We start from the raw sequence: 20,707 nt of genomic DNA on the forward strand, positions 1-20,707 counted from the left end.
TAATCCAGCGGCTTGTCTCCTTCTCATCCATTTATAACCGAAACATACATTAAACTTACCGCTAAAACTTTATGGTCTCTGAGGGCACCAGGCAGCTCCTGTTGAAGGGATTACATAACATAGAGTGACTTTTTGAGACATGCTCCTCCTCAGACTAGTTAACATGTAAAAGTACTTTGAGCAGTCAGAAGACCGGAGTAAAGACTGCGAAGGTACAGTCCATACTATTTGAACCTTTCGCTGGGTAGTAAGCAGGACATACACAGTGAGCAGTTGGTCATGAAACAAAGGACTCTGATTTGCATCAGGATCTTGTCTTGTCTCTGGGTATGATAAACTTACACAACAAGAATTAAGCCCACATTGCAGATCGGGTTTGGACCAGCTCTCAGTTTTGCTGCTAAAGGTTTAGACTGCTGGAGGAACTGACACACTGGGATCCTGTCTTTCCCTCTCTCTCTCTCTCTCTCTCTCCTCATCGTTTGGTACTCAGGCCCCAATTATAGAGACAGACAAAAAGAATCAAGGTTGAATAACTCTTAATTTACTCTTTGTGTGAAATAGCAACTGTTCCCTTATCTTAGTAAGCATACTGTAAGAAGATGACACAACTTTAGTTGTCTCTCCGTTTAAACTGCTGTTAAAACCCGTCTGTGAAAACATCTCCATCAGGGAAAGATTCTTTATCAGACAACCTCAGCTCGCTCTCTCCCTCAGTGCTCGTCCCCAGTAGGGTTTACATCATAGATTGTTTAAAACATCAAACAGAACATCAGCACCCTAAGTAAAGTCAGAACCTTTAGAGCTCCCCCTGGTGGCTGGCTGCAGCATAGGTCATAAACCCTGCCTCCTCCATTCGAACAGATGGAACATGGAGAATGATCAAATGTAAAGGTGATCACTTTGACTCGTAGGCTTTAGTGAAATCCAGTGTCAGTAATCTGACGTCAAACAGGTCAAAGACTTAATCTGCACTTTGTCACTCTGTTCTTCTTCTACTCTTCATTCTTCTCATCTTCCGTCCTCATTGATGTGTAAAAGATCGAGTTAATCTCCCTCATACTTTTTACTTTACAACAACAAAAAAGTGTCTGGATTTTATTTTTCCCAATCTGACATCAACAGATTTATCACTGAACACAAAGGTGAAATAGAGATACAGTTGCAAGAAAAAGTTTCTGAACCATTTGGAGTTACCTGATTTCTGCATAAATTGGTCATAAAACGTGTTCTGGTCTTCATCTAAGTCCAAAAAATAGACAAACACAGTCTGCTTAAACTAATACCACAACAAAAATTATATGTCTCCATGTTTTTAATGACCACACCATGTTAACATTCACAGTGCAGGGTGGAAAAGGTATCTGAACCCTTGGGTTTAATAACTAGTTGACCCTTCTTTGGCAGCAAAAACCTCAACCAAACGCTTCCTGTGGATCAGATCAGACCTGCACAATGATCAGGAAGAACTTTGGACCATTACTCTTTACAAAACTTTATAGTTCAGGAATATTCTTGGGATGTCTGGTGTGAATCGCTCTTTTGAGGTCATGCCACAGCATCTCAATCTGGTTGAGGTCAGGACTCTGACAGAGCCACTCCAGAAAGTGTATTTCATCTGTTGAAGACATTCTGATGTTGGTTTACTTCTTTACTTTGGGTTGTTGTCATGTTGCATCCATCATCTTCTGTTGAGCATCAACTGATGGATCGATGGCCTTAAGTTCTCCTGCAAAATGTCTTGATAAACTTGGGAATTCATTGTCCGTCGATGACTTCAGACTCAAATGAACTCTTAGAGAAGTCATTAGCCTCGGGGTTCACATACTTTTTCCACCCTGCACTGTGAATGTTTACATGGTGTGGTCAATAAAAACATGAAAACATATCATTTTTTTGTGGTATTGGTTTAAGCAGACTGTGTTCTATTGTTGGGATTTAGATGAAGATCAGAACACATTTTACGACCAATTTATGCAGAAATCAGGTAACTCCAAAGGGTTCACATACTTTTTCTTGCAACTGTATATGAAGCCATGAAGTGAAATGATATCAAAGAGCTAAAGTGAAATTAAAAAGCTAAATCTGTGAAGTCTTTCTGCCTGCAGGTGAATGTTTACCTGCTCCAACACGTGAGCGTAAACACATTAGCTCATTAAGTCTTCACTCTGAGACTAAAGGAGAAATAAACTGTAACCTGAGACTTATGAGCGACAGAACAATAGGTGAACTCACCTCATACCTCAGGACTCTCTTCTCCTCTAAATGGCTTACAATTTACAAATACAATATTGGCTTACTGCTATGGAATAAGTGTGTGCGTGTGCCTTGCGTGCCTCCTTTAAGGGATTTGGCTCACCTCAGGTTCACCTTAATCTCATCACAGCTGCTAAGAATACACACTCACACACACACACACACATACACACGTACACACACTTACACACACAGAAATCAAAAGTTGGGTGGATGTGTGACATGTTAAGATGTTAAGATGTTAAGATTCAGACTTTGACAGCAGACTAGATATCTCATCCTGGAGTCCGGAGGAGGAGAGAGTTACAGGAAATAATGATTATTCTCAAAGTAGTAGTACACTGCAGGAAAGTAAAGCTCCCGCAAGAGGTTTTCAGCAGGTAAGAGAGAGCAGGAGGATTGATTTCATTACACAACAAAGCTTTCACATGTAGAGATCTACACCAAGGGAAAGTTCCTCACAATTGCTCTAAAAAACTTCACTTTTAACGAGTCGTGCAGGGAAGGTATCACTTTGCACGTTAAGTATGAACATGATGATCTATCTATCTATCTATCTATCTATCTATCTATCTATCTATCTATCTATCTATCTATCTATCTATCTATCTATCTATCTATCTATCTATCTATCTATCTATCTATCTATCTATCTATCTATCTATAGTCATGAGATTGATGTCACGGTGGGGTTAAATCAGCAGTGAACTTGTCCTTCAAAGGACCCCCACCCCTCGGCCCCCTGGGTGTCCCTCTACGTCATGGCCGCTGTCCTTGGCCCTCAGCTGACATCGGCAGTTAATCTGCTCCTCTAAGCTCACTTAATGTTGATCTGCTCAAATGCTGTTAACCACCTGCACACACTGTAAATCACTTAGACTGTTAGACACTGTGTGAAACAATGGCACACAGTGTGACACTTTAACACACTGTGCAATGCAAACTGTGTAACAATTAAAAAACTGCAATACCTCTTCAGGATTAGTCGTGCAAAACAACAAAAAGAACAGAATTACATTATAAAGATAATGAATATAAGACTTAAACATGATCTCTGCTGGACTACCACCTTTCAGTCACAGAGTTAAACACGTGATTATATAACTACATCAGCTGGTGTGTAACACAACATGTCACATTAAAAGAGTCAGTGGTCTGTTTTCATCCAAACTATCATGACAACGAAAAAATACAAACTCTACTTGTTTCATTTATTTTTAAAAGTTTTGTCTTTATTTTATTTACATTCACTATGAACACAGTTTATCCCTCAGTACAACTATATACAACCCATTATATACCTGTGCATACACCTGCATGTATGTGGTCCTGTTTATAACGTATACACCACCATGTTTACCTCTGTTTACACCTCTCTGAATACACCTGTTTATACTCCCATATACGTAAATACCCCTTTAATGTTCTTGTGTATACACCTGTATATACTCCACGTCCTGAGATAGTGCTGATGAGTTTTATAAAAGATGAAATCAGACAGTTCAGTGTCATTCACAATCTTTTTATAGGTATTATCGTACACAGCGGAGCGACTACAAGCTCCGACCAACCCACAACAACTGGCTGAAATCTTTACAACTGTCCATATTAGAAGAAAAACAGAAACATACAAATAAAACAACCTGTCACAGACGACTGAGATACTCTGTAAATACTATCTTATCTGACGTTACCTCTGTAAAACTGAACACAGACCAGATCCACACACACTCTTGGACACAGCTTCCTGTTGTTTAAACTGAGTAAACACTGATCCTTGAAGACGGACTTCCTCATCAAAGCTTGTGTTGGCTCGGCTGCATTGTTAGAGTATAAAAAAGTTCCTGTCTCGGTCTGAACCAGCGTCACTCTGACAGGGAACCAGACGGCCACAACTGGACTTCTTTCCCTGAACTCAGTCTGCAAGTTCAGCCCTGACCCATCACGCTCTACCAATCACATTAAGGTAACAGATGTTGGTATTAGCGTTAGCTAATAAACTGAGGCCGTGATCGTAAACAAAGCATAGTTCACAAACAATCCATGAAGGTTAAGACTTTATGATGTTTTCTGATGACATGAAAACATCATAAAGTCTCTATAAAAAACAAACATTAAGCTGAATGAACCCTCCTACTTCATGAATATCTACCTTTATGCTCCAGTGTACCTCTGCAGTACTTCAGTGTGGCCCTGCTTTCCCCTGTGTATTTACCTCTGTAAATACCTGCTTTTTATCTGGTTCATCCAGATGTTTGGCCGTCTGTTTCCGAGTCAACCAGGCGTGGCAGAGGTCACACAGTAAAGACCAGAGAGCGACCGATAGTCTGACACACAGATAACAAATCGTGACATAAAAACAGCTGATGATAAAAGTAGTTAGTCTTCCACATAAACAAATATGTTTGGCAGGAATCATTCAGGTTTATAATAATTCATGTTTATAAAGATGTTTGTACTTGATGCTGTCTGCTGGCAGACTGCAGGACAGTCTCTGGTGGATCTCACCCTGTTTGATATCTGTGTGACGAGCTACAGCCAGCTGATCCCAGATCAGTGCCGTATCGGTTGGGCTTCAGTAAAGACAGGTGTTGATGCTTTCAGGCCTGTTGGTGTCTGACAGGAAGCAGAGACGTTTTGGGGGTGGGGGGCGTGAGGGGGGGATTTAATTTTGAATCTTTGAAGATTGATATAATTTTAAAAACCCAGGCGTTGTATTTACAGCAGTAGTTTTCTGTTCCTCTGGTTTAAAAATAAACTCTGTTCAACATATTTACAGAATGGAAAACATTCACATTTACTTTAGACAGCTTGTTCACTTTGAATTTGTTTGTGTGTGTGTGTGTGTGTGTGTGTGGCGTGTGTGTAGCGTGTGTATGGCGTGTGTGTGTGAGACTAGTACACATGTTGTATTGATACTCATGTATGATGGCGTATGAACAGATGGTGGAGGAGACCTCTACTCTCGTGCTCCCTGTTATCAATGGGAGAGGTGGGTGGAGGCGGGGGGAGAGGGGGGAGACCTCAGTCCTTTATGGGGGGCAGGGCTCTCAGGTGGCCTCCTGTGCTTCCCCTCCCTCGTCCACCTGGTTTGTCTTCCCCAGAGACTTCATCTTGGTGAAGAAATCGCTGAAGGTCTCCTTCACACCCTTCTCGAGCAGCCAGCCTTCACTCTCACACTCCGGGTTCTCTGGGTCCTCCATTGTCTCCAGAGCCGTGGTGAGGTACTTCAAACCTGCCATGTCCCCAGACTGACACACAAACACAAACACAAACACACACAAACACAAACAAACAAACAATTTAATTTTGATAACTGTTTCATTTTCTTGAAGGAAAAGTGGATCAAATGATAAACACTGGCTCGTTCAGTCCACATTGAAGTGCCCTTGAGTAAAGCAATGACCCATACATCGCCCCTGAAGGTCATCAGTGTGTGAGGGATTAGATAGCTCCTGATGGGCAGCTTGGCACTATGCATTGCAGCCTTTGCCTCCAGTGTGTGTGTGTGTGTGTGTGTGTGTGTGTGTGTGTGTGTCACCTCATTGTGTAAAAGTGCACAACTGAAGGTTGAATCACTGTCTCATTTAAGTTCTGAACTCATTAGGTGCAGCAGGCCTCTCTGACCCGCCTGTCCAGTGGAGCGTCAGAGAAACCTGATCATGACCATGAGACAGTTCACTGAGCGAGGCTCTGACTTTACGTCTTAACTGGATCCTCTTTGTTGCTGTTTGTTGCTGTGAACATGTGAAATCTATAAAACTCATAACCTAACTCATATCAGGGACGAGGAGCTCCACAGAACAAATCCAGACTGTGAACATGTTTGGTGTCTAGAGTTTAGCATTGGTTCTAAGGGGATTCACTAACTTTGGAGTCAGCCTCAAGAGGCCACTGAAGGAACTGCACTTTCCCTGTTATGTATTTCATTATAGCTTGATGTGTACCACATGTGCTCTCTGTATGAGCCTTTTGATTCTGTTTGTTTCATCACATTCAAATATTCTGGTTTGGTTTGTTCAGATCAAACACGGCCTGAAAAGATGATATCAGGTAAGTCTCACAGATTGACATGAATTGGTAACATATGTCTTCATCATCACATGGCGATGGCTGCTGATAGTTCAAGTAATTTCTGTCTCTGGACTGAGATAAAAAAAAATAGAGCTAATAGCAGCAGCATACAAACAGAGTGATTGAGTTCAGGATGTTGTTTTTAAATCCTCTCCCTGTCGTGACACTTCAGGTCAAACTTGTTGTTCTGACCCTAATAACAAATTGCTTTTCACTGTCAGGAACTATCCCTCATCCTGATCTTCCCAGAATGCAACCTGCTGCTGCTGTGGGCAGATTAACCCCCCCAAAATAGTTCCTGATCCTCGGTGAGCCTCACCAACGTTCTTAACGCACTGCCGCCTCATCAGCTGATCTACCGCTGAGTCCAGAGTCAACTCTGATTCTTCTGATGTTTCAGGGTTTCACAAAAACCACACTCACCTGTTCTTTTTATAAACTTTCAAACAAAGTGATGCTTTGATCTGAGCACTGACGGTGAACAGAGCTGGACTGGTCAAATATACCTCACAAATTTTAAATGTAAAAATAAATATCATCTAAATATGATAAATCAAATCAACGTCATTTTCCACCTGGAGTCTGTTTGTGTGAAGTCTGTGAAGCTTATTCCAGTTTGTTTGTCATGAGGAGCGGCTCCTTCAGCACTAATGCTAATCACTAGCTAATCAATTATGCAGTTAACCTGGTGCATTTAAGGTCGCTTCGGTTAATTTACTGCAGGTGTGCTCCCTTTATCTTGTCTCAAATCATAAGATTAAGCCGAGACACATACTGTGTTCACCTCCGAGACAAACTCCTCACAGATTGGAGATGACAGCAGGTGAGGTGCAGCTCACCTGAACAAAGGTGTTCACGTGTTGTGTACCAGCTCTGTCTGGACTCTGAGACTCCAAGGCATTACTGGTCCCTGTGGTACAACTATCTGATCATAACTTCATAGACCATTCCTGGATCAGATCGTTCAAATCATGTCTAAGATGTTTGGTGGATTACATCTCTTTTGGAATGAGCCAGGGTTTCTAGTTCTCTCTGTGTCCAGAGAGAACTAGAGAGAGAGAGAGAGAGAGAGAGAGAAAGCGCAAGTGAGAGAAAGAGAGAGTGAGACACTTAATCTGTGTTTTTATGCTAAGCTAAGTCTTACACCTGCTAATGGTAGCTCCATGTACTCTGTTAAGGCATGAGAGTTGTACTGATCTGAAATCCTCAGACAGCAGAGAGTGAGAACTGTCCCTTTCAGCACTTGTAAAGCTGGGCTGATGCTGATGCTGATTGGCTAAAGCTGGTTGTGAGCGGATCCTTACCTCCAGAAGGATGGCTCCGAAGACAAGCATTCCAATGCTGGACATCATGCTGCTGAAGTAGGAGAAGAGGGCTTCCCGGCAGCCCCGGGTCCAGATGTTGAGCTCCTCAATGCGGTGGTCATAGTCGTAGTGGGCGGAGTTATTGGTCAGGTGGTGTTGGATGCAGGGCCGAGGGGAACCGGGGTTACAGCAGCTGAACGGTACGCTGTCCATCAGGTACTTCCCCTCCACGTTACTGAGGACCCGGCTGCAGAACAAACATTCAGAGTTCAAGGTTAGAGGTCAGACACACTGACACACTGGGTCCATTAATCACAGCTGAGTGGACCCACCTGAGCCTCTGACCTCTCAGAGACTCTCCTAACACACAGAGACATGACCATCAGGACAGGCTTTGTGCTCCAGTGACCTCTCACAAGAAATGTGAACCATCTCTTTGAACAGACTTTATCTTTCACACATCAGGAAAAACACTGATCCTTTATCTGCATTCATTCTCTCATTAGTAAGAACAAGGCGATATGAACTATCACAGCTTATGTAAGTCCCAGTATAGAGCCCTGATGCTTTAAACACAGGAGACAGGGGGAGGAGGACCAGTTAATAAAGCAAACAGGATTGTAGCTCTATTAACATCAAGGTCCTCCCCTGTGAACTCATGAGCAACAAACCATCAGAGCAGAGCTGACCTCTCAGTGAGAGTGTGAACTCACCCAGAGCAGACATGAGTTACTAAGAGTGGACCTCACACTGATGGGACTGTGGGGTCAGCAGAGGTCAGCAGGTCAATACGAGCAGATCTTAAAGTTCCCCATCTGAGGAAGCTAACCTTGGTTTTATGTTAACATATGTGACTCTTTTATTTTGAAGATCAAACTTCAAAATAAAACCAGATTAAGCTAAATCTATATTTCTCAGCGTAGACGTGGAGCCTAAAGAAGCTCCTGAGAGTGATTGACAGAAATAAACATTGGGTGTGGCCTGTGGCTGACAGGGGGGTTAAGATTGGAGGATAGGAAATAATCATCTCAATGAGAGGGAGAGTAATATCTCTTAAGTGCATTAGCACAGAAACAGGACACTGAAACACGCAACAAAGCGCCTGCCATGTTTCTGACAGTCAGCTGGAAATCATCATCGATCTGCTCAGAGGAGTCGAGCTCTCTGTGTTTGTAATGATCACATGAAGTCAGATGTGTTTTTCTGAAACTTCCATGGTGAGTGACTAAAGTTTGTTTAACCTTGTCATGTAAGCTGCAGCTCGGTGGAGATAAGATCCTGACAGATTATAGACTTAAGAAGGGGAAGCCAGTGCATGGACCTCCTGCACGGTAACTTTTACCCACTTAATTCCCTCATTTATCCTCCACTGACCCGTTTTAACAAAACTCTCTCTGTGGGCTCGCTGAGCTCTGTGATTCAGCTGAAAAACTCCCCCCACTCCAATGCTGCAGGTTTGAATCAGGCTTTTCTCATTAGCTCAGAGATGATCCCAGTTTGTGCTCTCATTGACCCCAGATACAAAAAGAGGCCAAATCAAAGTACCAAGGCTGAAAACTGAAGTCCTGCTCCCTTCAACATTAAGATCAGACTCAAATAAATCAGATCAGTGTGAGCTCTCTTGCCATCGAGATTCAAACACAAGGACATCATTTAGACTGAGATAAAAAGACTTTCACTGAGTTTTGCTGTGATTGGTAACTCTGCTGCTTCATCCCTAAGCCTGTTGAAACCATCAGTTGAACAACTTCTTGTCAACTACCTGGTGTCCCAGCTGCCCTGCCTGTCTCTGGTTGGTGTTCTGCTCTGGTTGTACTCACTCTTTGACTAGATCGTTGCTCATGTCCAGGTAGCGGTTGCTGATCCACTGCACCTCAAACCAGTCCCTGTAGTTGTTGTTTCCACAGCAGCGGAACTCGATCTGTGTCATGTCAAGTGTCCTCTTCATGAAGCAACGTCCAGGCGTGTCCGTGTCCTTGTAGAACTTGATACTATTCTTCAGGCCCTCAGCCAGCGTCAGGTACACAGCAAACTGCATGAGGAAGCAGAGCAGCCCTGTCACCAGCAGCAAAGCGTTGAAGCCACAGCACAGCAGCAGGTACGACTTCAGCATTGGCTTCCACTTGGCGAATTTGACCGGGTCCAGAGAGTCGTGGCACACCTTCCCTCCAAAGGCATTGAGCCCGCAGGACAATAAACCAACCAGGATCAGCAGGTTGGGCACTAAGTGGCTCTCATTATTGTCCATCATCTCGCTTCTTTTTCGCAGCTCGATCTTAAAAAAGATGCCGAGGCTGAAGATTAGGATCCCTACAATGACCGAGAACCAGTAGATCATCCACAGACCCTGGGCCAGCTTCACCCGCTTCTGCAGGTTGAACTTCACTGGCATGAACGGCATTTTGACTTTGGTTTGAAAGCAACACTCAACTAAAATAAACAATCACTCAGAATCAGGGATCAAGAAGAAAAGGATTTCCTTTGGCGATCAAGGTGAGAATCCAAGTTTTAGAGTTTAGATTGGTTCCAGGAAAAAGCAGCTGAATCCGACTCCACCAGAACTCCTGGTTTTAGACCCATACTGCCGATCTGCAGATCAGGACAGTCCATGCTGAAGAGGGGGCAGAGCGGTCTGCCATTAAATTAAGAATAAATTTCTGCATAAACCTGCTGTTTAAGCTCTCAGCTGCTTGACGCTTATATTTTTCTTGCAGAAGAAAAGGTGCAACTGAGAGTGAGCTGCAACTTGTCATCCCAAACCTCCAATCAGCTCTGATCCCATTAACAGCAGATCAGCTGCTGCCTCTAATCCTCCGACTTACTGCTAATTGGTTTGATGTTAAGCAGCATTTTCACCTTCTCGGCCTGTCACATCTCAAAGTTCACTTCTCCTGCCTCAGTGCTCTGCCGGAGGGCCACAGCAACAGGCAGAACCAGGACTGGAGAAGGGATGGTTTATCCACTCAGCAAAAAGGAACCAGAACAGATATCAGTGCTGACAGGAGCAGAGCATGTCAGCGTCTTACCCAGTCACACAATGCTACAGTCAATATCACAACAACTAAGGTCCTAAATAAAGTATGAGAGGAAAGACTCATCTTTTTAAGCATGTTAAGCCAATGTTCAATAAACTTGATTACAAAGCTGTATTGAATACTAGATACTGATTGGTCAATACTCCATAGCAAAGGTCTTTCTTCCAACAGCACACCATTGTAACAGATACAGCTCTAATTACCGACTAAGTCTAATCATATCAATTCAGTAAAAGAAGTCTGGTTCATATCAGGTCAGTTTGTTCTCTGTGGGACAAGGTAAGACGGAACAAAGGAGGAGAAGGCAGGAGAGTTTAAAGAGACAAGAACTGAAGGCTACACTGAGAAATCCACAAACTTGAAGATGGTATATGAAGTAAACACGTAACAGAGGATGTTAGAATACAGGATACAGGGGTGTTTGGAGAGGCAGAAAACTAGAGAGGTGTTAATTCATTGGGTCCTGTTACCTTGTTTCAGTTCACCATCAGTGAAAATGTTCATTTGAATCTGAGTAATCAGATACGTTAGATCCTTTTCAGAAGACTATAAAGTTAATTGTTATGGATTTAATTCAAACTTAACAGCAGAAATATAATCGTTTCAATACAATCATTTCCATATTTGGTGTTAAATTATTGATTTCAGTTGTTAAATGTGTAATGAGCAGTATGATGTATGGTGAGCAGGCGGTTATGCAAGTTAGACCCTGACAGGGTGAGCGGGACCTTAGCATTAAAGAGTCTTGTCTACTAACTCTGAATCTAAACCCGCCTGTTACCTGGCTACTTACTTACCAGCCTCCCAGCGGTGTGAATAAACATTAAACTGATGAATTCACAGTCAAGTTAAACCATAGCCTGCTTTTTTACTACACATTATATTAAAACGTATTACCACAAAATTCAGTACTTATGTTAGACTAAGTGAACAGGACTTCTATAGGATTATTTATGTTGACATTTCCTCTTCTTCTCAGAGCTTTGCAGTAACACACCTTTAAACTATAATAAAATGAAATGTCACAACTTTAAACATTTAGCTGTTAGCCTATGGTTTATATTTTTTTAAAGTTAATTTACATTTTGCAGTGATCAGCAGTTTACTCTGCTGTTTGGATAGCAGGATGTTACTCTTTGTCCTATCAGAGATGTTTGGGGTACAGTAGCTCCTCAGGCTGCTCTAACATCTGATAACAGTCTTTATTTAAGACTTTCAAAACCAGCCTGAGACATAAAGTAGCATTTTTACCACCGTGTTAACCAAAGTAGCATTTTTACCAACATGTTTACCAAAATAACATTTTTACCAACATGTTTACCAAAATAACATTTTTACCAACGTGTTTACCAAAATAACGTTTTTACCAAAATAACGTTTTTACCACCGTGTTTACCAAAATAACATTTTTACCAAGTGTTTACCCAAATAACATTTTTACCAACGTGTTTACCAAAATAACATTTTTACCAACGTGTTTACCAAAATAACGTTTTTACCAACGTGTTTACCAAAATAACGTTTTTACCAACGTGTTTACCAAAATAACATTTTTACCTAAATAACATTTTTACTAACGTGTTTACCAAAATAACGTTTTTACCACCGCGTTTACCAGAGTAACGTTTTTACCAACATGTTTACCAAAATAATGTTTTGACCACAGTGTTAACAGAATTAACGATTTTACCATAGTGTTTTCCAAAATAACGTTTTTACCAAAATAACGTTTTTACCACCGTGTTTACCAAAATAATGTTTTTACCACCGTGTTTACCAAAATAATGTTTTTACCAACATGTTTACCAAAGTAGCATTTTTACCACCGTGTTTACCAAAATAACGTGTTTACCAAAATAACGTTTTTACCACCGTGTTTACCAAAATAATGTTTTAACCAAGTGTTAACCAAAATAAAGTTTTTACCACCGTGTTTACCAAAATAATGTTTTTACCACCGTGTTTACCAAAATAAAGTTTTTACCACCGTGTTTACCAAAATAAAGTTTTTACCAAGTGTTTACCAAAATAAAGTTTTTACCACCGTGTTTACCAAAATAACGTTTTTACCAACGTGTTTACCAAAATAACGTTTTTACCAACGTGTTTACCAAAATAACATTTTTACCTAAATAACATTTTTACTAACGTGTTTACCAAAATAACGTTTTTACCACCGCGTTTACCAGAGTAACGTTTTTACCAACATGTTTACCAAAATAATGTTTTGACCACAGTGTTAACAGAATTAACGATTTTACCATAGTGTTTTCCAAAATAACGTTTTTACCAAAATAATGTTTTTACCACCGTGTTTACCAAAATAATGTTTTTACCACCGTGTTTACCAAAATAATGTTTTTACCACCGTGTTTACCAAAATAATGTTTTTACCAACATGTTTACCAAAGTAGCATTTTTACCAACTGTTTACCAAAATAACGTGTTTACCAAAATAACGTTTTTACCACCGTGTTTACCTAAATAGCATTTTTACCAACTGTTTACCCAAATAACGTTTTTACCACCATGTTTACCAAAATAATGTTTTAACCAAGTGTTAACCAAAATAAAGTTTTTACCACCGTGTTTACCAAAATAATGTTTTTACCACCGTGTTTACCAAAATAATGTTTTTACCACCGTGTTTACCAAAATAAAGTTTTTACCAAGTGTTTACCAAAACAAAGTTTTTACCACCGTGTTTACCAAAATAATGTTTTTACCAACATGTTAACCAAAATAACATTTTTACCAACGTGTTTACCAAAATAACGTTTTTACCAACGTGTTTACCAAAATAACAATTTTACCTAAATAACATTTTTACTAACGTGTTTACCAGAGTAACGTTTTTACCACCGTGTTTACCAAAATAATGTTTTGACCACAGTGTTTACCAAAATAATGTTTTTACCAACATGTTTACCAAAGTAGCATTTTTACCACCGTGTTTACCAAAGTAGCATTTTTACCAACATGTTTACCAAAATAACATTTTTACCAACATGTTTACCAAAATAACATTTTTACCAACGTGTTTACCAAAATAACGTTTTTACCACCGTGTTTACCAAAATAATGTTTTTACCAAAATAACGTTTTTACCACCGTGTTTACCAAAATAACATTTTTACCAAGTGTTTACCCAAATAACATTTTTACTAACGTGTTTACCAAAATAACGTTTTTACCACCGCGTTTACCAGAGTAACGTTTTTACCAACATGTTTACCAAAATAATGTTTTGACCACAGTGTTAACAGAATTAACGATTTTACCATAGTGTTTTCCAAAATAACGTTTTTACCAAAATAACATTTTTACCAAGTGTTTACCCAAATAACGTTTTTACCACCATGTTTACCAAAATAATGTTTTAACCAAGTGTTAACCAAAATAAAGTTTTTACCACCGTGTTTACCAAAATAATGTTTTTACCACCGTGTTTACCAAAATAATGTTTTTACCACCGTGTTTACCAAAATAAAGTTTTTACCAAGTGTTTACCAAAATAAAGTTTTTACCACCGTGTTTACCAAAATAATGTTTTTACCAACATGTTTACCAAAATAACATTTTTACCAACGTGTTTACCAAAATAACGTTTTTACCAACGTGTTTACCAAAATAACATTTTTACCTAAATAACATTTTTACTAACGTGTTTACCAAAATAACGTTTTTACCACCGCGTTTACCAGAGTAACGTTTTTACCAACATGTTTACCAAAATAATGTTTTTACCACAGTGTTAACAGAATTAACGATTTTACCATAGTGTTTTCCAAAATAACGTTTTTACCAAAATAACATTTGGAACACAATGTTTACAGAAATAACGTTTTTACCAGCCTTTTTATGGAAATAACGTTTTGACCACAGTGTTAACAGAATTAACGATTTTACCATAGTGTTTACCCAAAATAACGTTTTCACCACAGTGTTCACTAAATAATGCTTTTACCACCATGTTTACTGAAATTGAGTTTTTACGAACTTGTTTATCGAAATAATGTTTTGACACCATTGTTTACTGGATAAAAAGTTCTTAGCACCTTGATGAGCAAAGTAACGTTTTTTATCAGTGTTGCCAAAATAACATATATACCACAATGCTTACCAAAACAACGTTTTTACCAACGTGTGTTCCAATGTACGTTTTTACCACAGTGTTAACCATAGCAAGGGTTTTATCAGCATGTTTACTGAAATAAGTTTTTACGAACTTGTTTACCAAAATAATATTTTGACCACCGTGTTTAACGGAAAAAAAAGTTTTTAGCACCTTGATTACCGAAATAACGTTTTTACCAATGATGCTTACCAAAATAACATTTTAATTAGGTGTTTACGAAAATATAGTTTTGACCAGTGTTGACAGAAATACAGGATGTACCATAGTGTTTACCAAAATAATGTTTGGAACACAATGTTTACAGAAATAACGTTTTTAACAGCCTTTTTACGGGAATAACGTTTTGACCAGTGTTTACAGATTAACGGTTTTACCATCGTGTTTACCCAAAATAACGTTTTCACCACGATGTTTACTGAAATAATGTTTTAACCACCGTGTTTACTGATTAAGAACACCAACTGAAAATAACATTTTTGCTTCAGTGACAACAGCTAGAAGTGGAACGTTCCAGATTTCTTTACATGAACTGATTTGATGAATTGTGTGATCAGGTTGTCCCTAGCGTCACGTTTGCTGTCAATTAATTCATACACTCATTGTGATGGGGTTTTGAGCAATCAGAATCAAATAGTACTCAGCCGGATCACAATCAGCTGGACATATCAACAGACATTGAGGCCGAAAACTCCAGTGTACCTGAAGCTGCAATCAAAGGTTCAGGAACCACAAGGCCTGATATCCGAACCACTGGCACAAACAGTTGACAAGATCACACAAGTTTCACAGATTTTCTTGTTTATTTTTCACTCACCTAAATGATGAAACCCTGAAACCTTAATTTGGTACTAGTTCATGTCCTGACCAGCTGGTCCAAACTTATTGCTTCTGAGTCATTTTCTGTCTTCCCCTGATGCTGTGACTAGAGAGAAGTTGGCAGAGCTCACCAAAAAATAGACTAAAGACTCTTTAAAGTGAACAGCATACAGGCAGAGTGCAGACCAGGGACTGCTGAAGGCGTAGCAGGCTGCTCATATGTGAATTATTTTGAGCTGCCTCTCTTAATAAACCTTTACCACCGTGCTGCTCTGCTGTCTCAGCACAGACTGTTCTGATTCTATCTTGGTCTTTTCTTTAGTTCAGCTCCCGTGTTTGTAAGTCTCTGAAGTTCACTTGCTCTTTGGGACTGTTTTCTCTTGTCAGGTCTGAAGAGGGTGAACCTTTAATAATGAATAACAAAAAGAAGAGTTGAGTTCTTTTAAAGTTTTTATTTGTTTTGTTATTCTTATACAATAATGTACATAAGTCATTTTTACAAAAATTCACATATTAACAAGTCAGCTGTGGTAGATGATGCAGCGCGAGAAGCAACATGCTGAGAACGAGTCTGTTGATCTGAAAATGTTTGTATCTAAAAGTGAGAACACAAATGAGCAGAAAGTCTGAAACAAGAAATAAACAGATTTTAAACTTTTCCACTTGATGGAAGAAAATCAGATTTTATTTCAAACTAATAAATAAATAAATAAATGAAGGACATTTCTGTGTTTCTGTCTGTTCAGGAGGTTGGAATCTAACTGCAAACTAAAAGAGAAAAAAAACATTCAACCCAATTTAACGGAAAGTGACATCACACGAAAAGCATCAAGTCTCTTTAAAATAAAACCTTAAAACAACGAGTTAAACTTAAAACTGAAGCTGACATCTGTCTTTCATTCCTAATAAACACACTTCTGATATGTAGTTTGATATGTTGTCAAAATGATCAATAAGACACAAAATATGATTCATATGACTGAACGTAATATTCCATCTCCTCTGGCTGTTGTCAATAACAAACTGATCGTCAGGAACAGAGGCAGCTATAGAACAAGTTTCTAGCGCTCATTTAACCCATATGCATGAAAACAAGGCTAAATAATTAATTAAATAATAAATTATGCTCCACAGTTGTTTCTGTCACTGCAGACCTGTTCATATTTGTAATATGTCTTAAACTGATAATGCGATCATCAAGCCTCAGCGGCTGCTGACGTGTGTGAGGATATGGAGGTTTTAAAAAGGCCACCTTCTCCCATCATGCCAATAGAAAACAGATTATAAATTAAAGACTGACAGTTCAAAGTGGCTCCACAATCAACCTCAGATCGACAGCAGCAGGTTGGCTCATATCTGAGGTTTGTTTCATTCCTGCAGAATCTGTCTTTCCAAAGATTGATAAACCACCTCCAAACACCAAACTCAAAACACGAGGAAAACTTAATTTAAAACTCTTAAAGACGCTTCTGTAACTTCCTTACTATGTAAGCGCAAGCAGCAAATGTGGAGTCAGTTTTATTGCCTCTCTTGCCCTGAAAAGAGGTCAAAGGTAAGACGCCTCCATTAAACAGAAACCAAAAAGCCAGAAGTCCCAAAAAAATCCCTGAAAGCTGATCTGAGCTCAGCGCTGGGAAGCTGATTAGTCAAGGAGGAGTTGTTTTTAAAAAAGAGGCAGGGCCAACACGGGCAGCCAATCACCAGCCACGGTTCTGAGCGTGTGCAGTGCGGGGCATCACAGGTGCTGCCAGTCGATAGCAACCAGCGTCTGATTGGCCTCCTGAGCGTGACCGATGACCTCAGCGACGCCGTGCTGACGCCACAAACGCTCTATCTTCCTGTAACGCTCTGAACACAGATGGAGAGGGTTCCCCCGCCTGCAGAGAGAGAGAGAGAGAGAGAGAGAGAGAGAGAGAGAGAGAGAGAGAGAGAGAGAGAGAGAGAGAGAGAGAGAGAGAGAGAGAGAGAGAGAGATACACTTATGTTACTAAACCGTTAAACACACAGGGAGAGGAGTTCCCTGGCTGCAAGGACAAACAGTATAGCACATTTATACACACAAAAATCATTTGTATCAATAGATCAGGGTATGCGCAGTAACGTATGTGTTCATGTGTGCATGTATATTCATGTTTATGAGTGCATGTGTGTAATAACGTATATATATTGTGTGTTGTGTGTTTGTACACCTACTTGAGGCCCTGGTCTGTCTCTCCGTAGTCGTCCAGGTATGGTGGAGGGTAGAAACAGCCCTTTGTTTTACCTGCTACGAACAACACCTGGCTCTCTCGGACTCTACACACACACACACACACACACACACACACACACACACACACACGCACACGCACACGCACATGCACACATGCACAGACAGACAGACAAACAGACACGTTTGCATTCAAGTGTACTGAACAGGTGTACAACTATTTTTAGACACACACACATGTTCTTTTTAACCCTTTTAAAGAAACTAAATTGTTAAATCTGTCATTACTGGTGGCCAGGTGTGGGGTCTCACATTTTCAACACCTGTTAAGAATTACAAATATCCTAGTGTGGGTCAGTCTGTAGCCTATAGCTAACCCCAGCAGTAGTATTATCAGTGGTACATCAGGGCACAGATATGTTACCTGAGGAAGAGTCCCAGGCCGGCTCCACAGGTGAAGGTGTGAGCAGTGCAGGCTCCAACATCCTCTCCGTCCACCTCTGTCTGACAGCAGTAACTCTGAGAACACAACATGGAGCCGCAGACCAGACAGAGCGTGGGAGCTCGAGACTTGTCCCCACCAGACCGTGGACACCTGCACATGTAACAAACAGGTCACACAAAAGCAACACACACACATACATCACACATTTAAGGATCATGGTCTCCTCTTGGTGTGGTCGTTGACTTTGGGAGCTTTTAAATGCATGTCAACTATTACTCCCCCAGTACCCCGTCCTCACACTCACTCACTGTGTTAACCACCTCACTTTGCCCCTTAAAGATCTAACTGATCAAACTAAATGCTGATAAGTGCTCTAATCACACTCACAGCTAAGGTTGGATATTGTTGGGATGTTATTGATTTTTCTGCTATCAGTTTAGATTCCCACATTGAAAATGAATTATCCGTGTTCAGTCTGTCTCTCCTATGTTCAGAGAGCAGCACTGAGCAGGATCCTAGACAGCTGGATTCACAAGACCGAGGATTTCCCGAGATAAATACAGAATCAAGGATTCTCCCCCTCCTCTCCTCTCCTCATCCATGTTGTCTTTCTGGTCCTCTGAAAACCTCAGACCTGTTGACTCCAGGCCTGGCTCCGCTCATCATGACGGTTTGTTGTTGTAGTTAAGTGAAATATGATCTGGTGATAACACAGAGTGTTTTATTCTGAAAATTAACCGGATGTTTTCATTTTGTTTTGGTGAAACCTGACTTCCTGTCCCGCTCCATCTGCTCTGTGCTGAGTGTTGGAGCTATTTGTTTATTTTTTGTATTTAGTTGTTTATTTATTTTAGAATCAATAAGTAGCAATAGTTGTTAGATTTATCCAAACCTTTCTTTTTTAGAATTAATTTAAGTTAGATTTTGGGGATATATTTTTTGCTAGTCATTTGTTTAGCAATTTAGATTTTTTTTATATTTCGTATTTCCCAGGAACAGAGGGAGTTCCTGGGAATGCAAACTAGTTTAGTTTTTATTAAGATTTCAAAATATCCTCATCAGATATTTAATGATGGTCTAAAGACGTTTATGAGGGATGCATCCTGGTGAAAGTCTCCAGTTAACAGGGTCGCTGTTTAAACTGAAACACCGGCCGATATCTGTCATAGCTTTTTGAGTTAAAAAGGATTTTAAAGCCGTATTGAAACGTCTTTGCTACTCACGCTTATCTCCTCTCACGTGTTGATTCAGTGAATCCATCTGTGATGAAATATAGCACCATCTAAAACAGCACCAGCTGAGTCTAAAAGACCCTGTAACTCTTGGTTGAAATGCACCTAATGTTGACTGTTGACCAAAGCTGGGAAAAACAGGGATCAAGAAACATTGGCAGAGAGTCAAGTCCTTGTCTCCAGATCGAAAGGTTACAATATTTAGGAACCTGAGACAGAACCCTAAAGTAATCTTTAGTTCAGATCTAATTCAGAACAGAGTTTTGATTCCTGACCAGTGCTTTAGTGTGACTGAGGAGAGAGGCCGGAGCTGAGCAGAGCAAGGGACTGAAAGTGTGAGGGCAGGGTTCTGAAGGTGAGCATTACAAACTCTGCATGTTAAATCAATAAACCTGCTCTTGTCTTGAATACAAGCAGTAAAAAAATAAACAGAAACAAAGGAACAGGTGAAAGAGACGACACGTATCTGTGAGTTGTGTGTGTAGTACTGACGTGAAGCTGGATGCCTGGTTGATCAGGACGCTGTAATCCTCTGGCAATTCGATCAGTCGATTCGACACTCTGGGGAACCTGATTATGACTCCACCCCCCTGCAGCGTCTGTCTTACACTTGGATGAGAACACCACCTGTGGAGCGCGTACACACACACACGCACAGACACACATACACACCACTGAGTCCTGCAGTTCTTAAGTGTGACGTACTGACAGCTGATGTTTCCAGATTGTCTCCCTGATTGTAAGCTGTGTGAACATGAAGTGAATCAGATGTGTGACGCTGGGTCTTCCTCAGACTCCCCAACACTCCTTACACACCTGGTGCAACATTTGGGGTCTGTCGGACAGGCTGTTCAGGCACTTGGTGTTGAGTGAGAGTGTTTTTTAAAACCCTCTAATGGTGAGTCTAAGCTGACCGGCTTAGAGAGCCGGTGCACCGCTGTGTTTTGTTTGTCATGGAAGATGAGCTCCACACACATCGACGTCCATGTGACTCACCAAGCTCAAACTACGAACTAAAACATGTATTGCTGTCATAGAGATGATTCCAACTTTAAGTTTGAGATATGTTTCTTTGTTGTGGAGTGAGTTTAATGAGTCTTTACTTACACTGCACCTTTGAGTGACAGAGTGACAAGGGTCCTGTTAAATAAACTGATCTCAACCCAGATGAATCATGGGAGATTTCAAAGTCTAAAGC

At 40.4% G+C, this 20,707-nt stretch overlaps 2 protein-coding genes and 1 long non-coding RNA gene across 3 annotated transcripts in view; 1 reads left to right on the forward strand and 2 right to left on the reverse strand.

The window, feature by feature from the left end:
* Window positions 1-3,762: 3,762 nt before the first annotated feature.
* prph2b (peripherin 2b (retinal degeneration, slow)) lies at window positions 3,763-10,328 on the reverse strand. The gene is made up of 3 exons (XM_034681255.1): window positions 9,455-10,328; window positions 7,635-7,881; window positions 3,763-5,507 (listed from the first exon to the last, which is right to left on the reverse strand). Exons 1-3 carry the CDS (start codon window positions 10,033-10,035, stop codon window positions 5,307-5,309), a joined length of 1,029 nt encoding a protein of 342 aa, XP_034537146.1. The 5' UTR covers window positions 10,036-10,328; the 3' UTR covers window positions 3,763-5,306.
* On the forward strand, window positions 9,420-10,745 carry LOC117811165. Its single transcript, XR_004630944.1, has 3 exons — window positions 9,420-9,732; window positions 9,904-10,127; window positions 10,349-10,745. It is a non-coding gene; the product is annotated as an uncharacterized LOC117811165 (long non-coding RNA).
* Window positions 10,746-16,055: 5,310 nt separating this feature from the next.
* Window positions 16,056-20,707, reverse strand: part of ubr2 (ubiquitin protein ligase E3 component n-recognin 2) — a 41,364-nt gene continuing 36,712 nt past the window's right edge. The window contains exons 43-46 of the mRNA XM_034681550.1: window positions 20,002-20,136; window positions 18,257-18,427; window positions 17,817-17,918; window positions 16,056-17,500 (exon numbers count right to left, since the gene is read on the reverse strand). Of these exons, the coding sequence (XP_034537441.1) occupies window positions 17,359-17,500; window positions 17,817-17,918; window positions 18,257-18,427; window positions 20,002-20,136 (550 nt within the window). The 3' untranslated portion in view covers window positions 16,056-17,358. The remainder of the gene's footprint in view (window positions 17,501-17,816; window positions 17,919-18,256; window positions 18,428-20,001; window positions 20,137-20,707) is intronic.

This window comes from Notolabrus celidotus, chromosome 4, assembly GCF_009762535.1.
Source record: "Notolabrus celidotus isolate fNotCel1 chromosome 4, fNotCel1.pri, whole genome shotgun sequence".
Lineage (NCBI taxonomy): Eukaryota > Metazoa > Chordata > Actinopteri > Labriformes > Labridae > Notolabrus > Notolabrus celidotus.

Coding starts and splice junctions, on each gene's coding strand:
- prph2b (XM_034681255.1), bottom strand. CDS start 10,035: ATGCCGTTCATGCCAGTGAAGTTCAACCTGCAGAAGCGGGTGAAGCTG. Junction 7,882..9,454: donor AGCAACGATCTAGTCAAAGA/GTGAGTACAACC, acceptor TTTGTTCTGCAG/CCGGGTCCTCAGTAACGTGG. Junction 5,508..7,634: donor TCGGAGCCATCCTTCTGGAG/GTAAGGATCCGC, acceptor TTTGTGTGTCAG/TCTGGGGACATGGCAGGTTT.